The sequence below is a fragment of the Rhodamnia argentea genome, chromosome 1 (assembly GCF_020921035.1).
Source record: "Rhodamnia argentea isolate NSW1041297 chromosome 1, ASM2092103v1, whole genome shotgun sequence".
NCBI lineage: Eukaryota > Viridiplantae > Streptophyta > Magnoliopsida > Myrtales > Myrtaceae > Rhodamnia > Rhodamnia argentea.
Genome location: NC_063150.1, coordinates 8,913,607 through 8,920,206, shown reverse-complemented (window position 1 = coordinate 8,920,206; position 6,600 = coordinate 8,913,607). Strand labels below are relative to the sequence as shown.

Genomic DNA, 6,600 nt, shown 5'->3' with positions numbered 1-6,600 from the left:
GGATGCCACTTAACCAAGACTGTCCCATCAAGCAATGAATTCGTTGCACCAAAACAAATTGACTTTCATGTTGATGATATAATAATCGAGGGCGGCATCGACGCTACCGCAGTTTCAGGAAACCTGATAAAGTCAAAAGCAAACGACCACAGATTTTCACATTGTTGAACATTCAGCACAATTATCTCCATGAAGGTTGGTAAAGTTTTCATATCTGATGTCCATTGCTTAATGCAAAGGGATATGCCTCCGTGCACCCGAAGAGCATGTACCGGATGATAATACTGAGAAAATACACATTACATAGTTGAAGGTATTCTTCGCTCGAGCTTGGAGCAGCAGCCTTAACGGGATCAAAATAGAGCCTATGAGGATTGCAGTTGTACTAGCAAAATTATAACTACCTAAAGGTCCTAAACTACACAACTAAACTATACGGCATCAAGTTCTTTTTATACAGCACTCGAAGATAGACACTATACCATTCATCGCTTGGAGAACGCCACCAAGATCAACATCGACATGGAAACCACAATTTTGAAGCCAGAGGACTCCCAGAAGTTCTGTTTATCGTTGATGGCATGGCCCTCCTGCTGTTGATGCTTTGCTGCTAGCTGGTCTCTAAGATCCTTGATAGCTCTATCCCTCCGTTCTCCCATCTATTTCATCACAAAGGCGTACAATAGTTGAGAAGACACATTTCGCTGGAAAGCAGTCTCAACAAATTGACCCGAAATTGACAAGTTCCACATCATTTCCAGAATTTCATGTACCAACTTCTCAATTGGTAAAAGTTCAGTCAAAACTGGCCAAGAGCGACGTGTGAGCATAAAATCCATTCAAACAAACTCTATAGGATTCCAAAAGTTGCTAAGTGGACCATACAATTAACAGGGATCCTGTTCCACCTTTAATGAAACACAAGTTCCAAAATATTCTAGCCAATCCTACCTGTACATACTAGAAAATTCAATACAGAATATGCACTCAAGTGATAATAAAGAAACATACCCGTTGAAGCTTTCGTGTTTGAGCACGAGATTCTTGGAGACAAAATTCCAGTTTCAACACGCGTTTCTTCAATTCCTGATCAGCTCGACGCTGCTTTTCTAACTGTTCCAGAAAAGACATTTAGCAAATAACGGCACTAACCAATTCAAACAATTCCTAGTATTAGAGCACTAAAAGTATCAATCTTAAAAGCAACCGTGGTAGCACTAAAAAGGTATTACCTGTGATTCCAATTCTTTGGTCTTTATCTTCCAGTGAGCAGACATTATCTTGATTTCATCTTTCAATCTCACTATCTCTTCATCCTTAACGAGCAAAAGCTTATTGATCTTGTCAATATTCTTTGGAGAAACCTCATCTAGCATTTTTCTCAACTCACAGTCATTGCCTACTCCAGATTTGGCAAGAGCTTCCATAATGTCATGTTCGATTCTCAAGACTTCATCTTTTAATTGCTTTTGAGAAGATTCCCTTGCTTGAAGATCCGTCTGCAAGTTATCTAACTGCTCTGCTAGCACATTTACACGATGCTCGTGCTCCATTATGGAACTATTCTTCTCATCTAAGTCCTTCAATAGTGCCAAGCACTGATGTTGCGCTGATTCAGCCGACGCAGCACTAGCCTCTGCAGTGGCCTGTGTGGTTGCAAGCTGTGATCTTAGATCATCTAATTCCTTGAGATACTGCTGCATTACACACTTATGATCAGATATAGCACACAAAAAGCAAAATAACAGTAGGCAAGATCATTTCTGCAAGTGTCAATTTGGTTGTTCCAAAAGCTCTACAAAATTTTCCGACAAAAAGGAAAAAGAAGAAATAGGCGCACTTAAGCATTCCAATTTGAACACGCATATGTCCCAAAAAATGGAATGGCAAACAAAAAGAACACAGGATGGAAAGAACAAAAACATACTCGATCGAATCATTAATGCAAAGCCATTTGCAAGTAATAGACTTGAACCCTGCAATCACCCAAGTTAGAAGTGAACACTTTACATTCACAACCAAGGATGAATGGATAATAATCCCTCTTAATAAAGCCATGTGCAGTAAAGCCTACTCCTATATTTCATAAATCCTTATCCAAAGTGGTTATACTAGTTATTGTCCATATAACCATATCTAACGCTTATCCCACTACTTCAGTTAGTTAACAAAAAGAACTTCACAAGCTAGTTGTAAAAGCTAGTTGTATAAACTGAATAATAAGGATGGGCGGCAGTTTTAAGTTTAGTTTTCTCAAGCAACGTTAAGTGACATGATTGTAGTTACACATGATTCTACACCATAGAAGCTTAAAGCGATGACCTTGGTAAAAAGAAGATTAAAAATGTATTAATGGAAAATTTAAAGAGATGTGCCCTGCTATGGATTTGTTTTTCCAAATTTGCAAATCTGGTGAGGGGCACAAAATTCAATCACAGTCAGGCCCAACCACTAAGCTGTTCCTCAAGTCTTTCAATAACTACAGATTATCATCCCATAAGGCATGCAAGTAGTTAAAGCATTTTTAAGCATGTTAATTCAATGTAAACTACAGCTAAATTAAAGTAGCCAGGAAACTAGCATTATGGCTGCAGGATATACCACTACAAAAAAATTAGAAGGGACATGACCCACCTAACCTTTCAGAGCTTGCATCAGGATATTCAGACAACATATATTCTGGGATTCAATTGATGATGGTATCATATGCTTGTTGGACTATGGATTATCTTGCACTAGAAATGTGTTAAACGAGTTCCAGTGCAAAATCTAATGTTTAAAGTGACAAAATGCACCTTTCTAAGTTTTCAGCAAACACCACAATCTACTCTGTCTAACATTTTCTTCTTCAGGAAAATGCCTTTGAGCTCTGAAATCTCTACAGTAGTATAATGATGACAGTTAGTCGATATTTGGATCTAAGGGGTCTATCAATATTCAGAAGGAAACATTTGGCACAAGATCCAGAGAAAGGAAATGCTTAAAACTTTTAGCTACAGCTGGACACATCATAATTAAATTTGTAGCAAATAAGGCAGTGGTAATGTCACATAATCAAGTCATCTCAGCAAGCATCCAGAGATTCAAGATCAGATACTTGGTGTCAAGAGAATGTCCATGAAAACAAATTTAAAAAAAAAAATGCATCACAAAACTATGTGCTTCAAAAAGGGTCTCCAAGTGCTACGATTCACATCGAAAGCAACAAACCAGATGAGAACCTGGTGTACAGCCACTGTGCAAATGTTCCAATTCTCCGATTTATTCATTTCCTATTCATCATTCATCGACTTCATGTTGTCCTTTCCAGTAATATTTATTTCTTGAATCATTCAACCGAACTGGAATCTGAAATATACTCCAAAAGAAAAGGACCAGTTTTCCTTTGACTGGCTCCACTAAAAAAGACAAAGATAAAAGGCCAAAAAGCATCATTGCAATGGTCGGATTGTTTAATAAAACAGACAAAGGAGCATAGGGAGGTCAGGAAGGTCTTCTAATCACGATCAACAAAAGAAAAACATCATCGCCTCATAAATAGGGACAAAAAAATCAGACCTTCTCAGCACAATCAGCTGAAGCCTGAAGCTGTCCATCTCTTTCCTCCAATTTCTCCTGCAATTTGTGGATCTCCTCTTCCAAGTTGTTCGCCTTTGTCTCTGCCTCCTGAAAACAATTGGCAAACCCAAAAAGGAGAAAGAGAACTCAGATCCATATCCAAACACATACAACAAACTTAGCTGACCCCACAACCAAAAGCAGCTCACACAGCAAAAACCTAGAGAGAGAGAGAGAGATAGAGAGTTCACGTTCACATTTACTTGAAGATTCAAAAGCAAACCCATCAACCCAGAACAAAAGACAAAAAGCAAACCAAAAAGGAAGAGAATTTTTCACACAATGACCATCACGTGCCTGCCTCGTGAGGGTTTCTTTAGCAAATGATTGTTCCTTAGATGCCAGCCGACTCCGGACGTCCTTGAGCTCCGCCGCCAGCGACACGACGTTTCGCCGGAAGCTCAGCTTCTTCTCGTTCAAATCCCTCAACAACGGATCCATCGAAACCACCGACTTCTCAGACATTTGCACGGTGGCCAAATCGGAACGAGTTACAGAAAATTTTTCCCAAGACGAAAGCTCAGAAACCTTTTTCAATGGATGGGCCAACCGATAGCCAGTTTGACTACGCAAAAAAGGCAAACCTTTGAATTGCGTACACTTTGATATGCCCTCTCCCTGCAAAATAATAGAGTCGTTGCGTTGCGTGCATTAAATTCTATTGATTCCACTGACCTTTCTTTTTTGGCTGAAAAACGGCATAAGCAGTTAAAAAGTAAAAGTGTGTAGAATGAATCTTCAACTTTGTTTAGAAATTTCCCATGAAAATCTGGTCCAAGAAAAATTTACCCTTCTTCTTCTGGCAAAGGATTGTACACGGTGCTCTTCCTAAAATCCACAATAATGGTGTGAGAGAGAGAGAGACACACACACACACACACAGAGGTACTGAATCCATTCACGGGAGCCCCCTTTCCCTATAAGCTGAAACTTAAAGCTGGCTGAACCAACTCAGCGACCCAGTTTCAAAATTTTCTCGGGAAATCCAATCCCGCCCATTTTCTCCCCCGAAAAGAAATCACGCACATCTAACTCCAGCATACACGTGCAGAGCAGCGACTGTCGCCGCTAAACTAGAGAAAACTACGATCTCTTTCATGCAAACGCGTGGATTTAAAGCATCCCCAAGATTAGCCTCAAAGTCCGATCCGAGCCAAACCAGAACTTCCGCAGCTCGAACAAGATGGCCAGATCATAACAAGCCATGTCTTCTCTCACGACAATAAAAAAAAACTCACACAGAAACAAAAACCAAAGAAACCCACCTGGACAGCAGCTGCTAAGCTGGGGAGAGAGAGAGGGGTAGAGAGAGACTCCGGTCAGAGAGCCCAGAAACAACTGCAAACGTAAGCCTCCCTGTATGCAAAACGAGAAAGGGTAAAAAAAAACGCAGTCTTTTTTTATGTTTTTGGTTTTTTCCTTCAACTAGACTCGACTTGGAATATTTTCGACCAAAAAAAAAAAAAAGACTCGACTTGGAATATTAGCTCATGCAAATCCGAGTCATACGTTCCAAGGGTGTCGATTCAACGGCCACTATCATCGGAGGGTTCGCAGTGGAAGTCAAAGGGAATCCGCAAAATTTAAGATTTTTTTCCAATTATGTGGAAGAAGAAGAAGAAGCGTAAGAGTCGTAAAGAAAGGAAAAAGAAAGTGATTAAGTGAATTGAATTCTTCATAAATTACCATTTTTTAGGGAGAGAGCTCTCTGCGTTTAAGGAACATGTTTTGTCGACACTCGAGGCCAGCAAGACAGAGGAGAGAGAGAGGGAGAGGGATTGTGGTAGGTTCGGGTTCGAAGGCTACGCGCGTGGCGGCTCTGGTTCGGCACGGGTCCGAGCCTCGGGTTCACCGGGGTGCGACAAATTCCGAAGCTAGGCTCTCTGGTTTTGTGGGTTTGAACAGAGCGCGGCAAATCCAAAACTTTGGATTGGCTCGGATCGGATCAGATCGGAAAGTTTCGAGCTTGTATCGTGACACGTGGAGGGCTCATCACCGTTGGATGTGGATCTTGGGGGGGCATGCTTTGCTCCCTTTTGTCTTGTGCAAATTTTGGTGGCGTGCGTGTGAGAAAGTTTGGAAAACGAATTTTGCAAAATTTGTCTGTCTCATTGGGCATGGCTGGGCGGCCCAAGAACAATTGCTCGGCCTGAGTTTTTCTTGTCCAAATCAGGTCATCTCAACTTTGCTAGAGATTCCCACCCAAAAAAAAAAAAATACTTTGCTAGAGATGGAAGCATGTCGGCGATCGAATCCCGCTCAAAGGATGGGGAGGAGTGACCAATGTAGCAATCTCGAAATCTTAGCTTAAAGGCCTTATATTCGACATGTTCGATTTGAGGCATGGTTACTCGATTCATTCATAGGTGTACACGTTTGTTACTATAACCCCGCCAGCTTGATAGAAGCTAGGAAATCTCTTCTTTGTCGATAGAAGTTAGGAAATCTCCTCTCTGTAATGAGTGGATTAGCCAGTGTAATATGTATTCGGACTAAATTGGAATTAGGGTTTGAAGGATTTGGGGGAATGACTTGATTTGTCCACATAAGTGCTTCTATTTGGGGCAAAAATGTTGAGCAACATCATTTAGGGCTCCTGATGGTGACTCGGAGCACCAGCGAGCTATTTCGGTCGGACAAATTGATAAAAAAAAAATTGTCATAATTTTCGACGTCCCAAATCAGCAATAACACTAAAGTAATCTTCTTTTTTTTTTGTCAAAAGGGACACTTTAGGAATCCGGTTAAAAAAACTCGGGCAAGAACGTCATACGAAAATTATGATACTCGTAATGTCTTTTTTCTCGGGAGATCCCATAGTCGCAAAACGTAAGGCTGTCAAAGTCAAAACACTAAAAAATTCTAAAGTTAAATACTCGTAAAATGAGAACATTGGAAACACTAGCTACTACAGAACATGCCACATGACAATTGACGTGTGTTTGAGGTTTGAAAAATTACTTGTAAACTTATGTTTTTTAA

The 6,600-nt window shown here is 40.5% G+C and overlaps 1 protein-coding gene across 6 annotated transcripts; it reads right to left on the bottom strand.

The window, feature by feature from the left end:
* Positions 1-259: 259 nt before the first annotated feature.
* On the bottom strand, positions 260-5,234 carry LOC115740202 (nuclear envelope-associated protein 2-like). 6 transcript variants are annotated; one of them, XM_048279424.1, is made up of 7 exons: positions 5,089-5,234; positions 4,884-5,048; positions 3,916-4,236; positions 3,559-3,666; positions 1,233-1,697; positions 1,012-1,113; positions 260-659 (listed from the first exon to the last, which is right to left on the bottom strand). In XM_048279424.1, exons 3-7 carry the CDS (start codon positions 4,081-4,083, stop codon positions 486-488), a joined length of 1,017 nt encoding a protein of 338 aa, XP_048135381.1. In that variant the 5' UTR covers positions 4,084-4,236; positions 4,884-5,048; positions 5,089-5,234; the 3' UTR covers positions 260-485. The 6 variants fall into 6 exon arrangements, with proteins under 6 accessions (XP_048135381.1, XP_030529520.1, XP_030529521.1 ...); XM_030673660.2 differs by having other exon boundaries at positions 1,233-1,694; positions 5,089-5,229; XM_030673661.2 differs by lacking the exon at positions 5,089-5,234 and having other exon boundaries at positions 3,916-4,071; positions 4,147-4,236.
* Between the last annotated feature and the right edge of the window lie 1,366 nt (positions 5,235-6,600).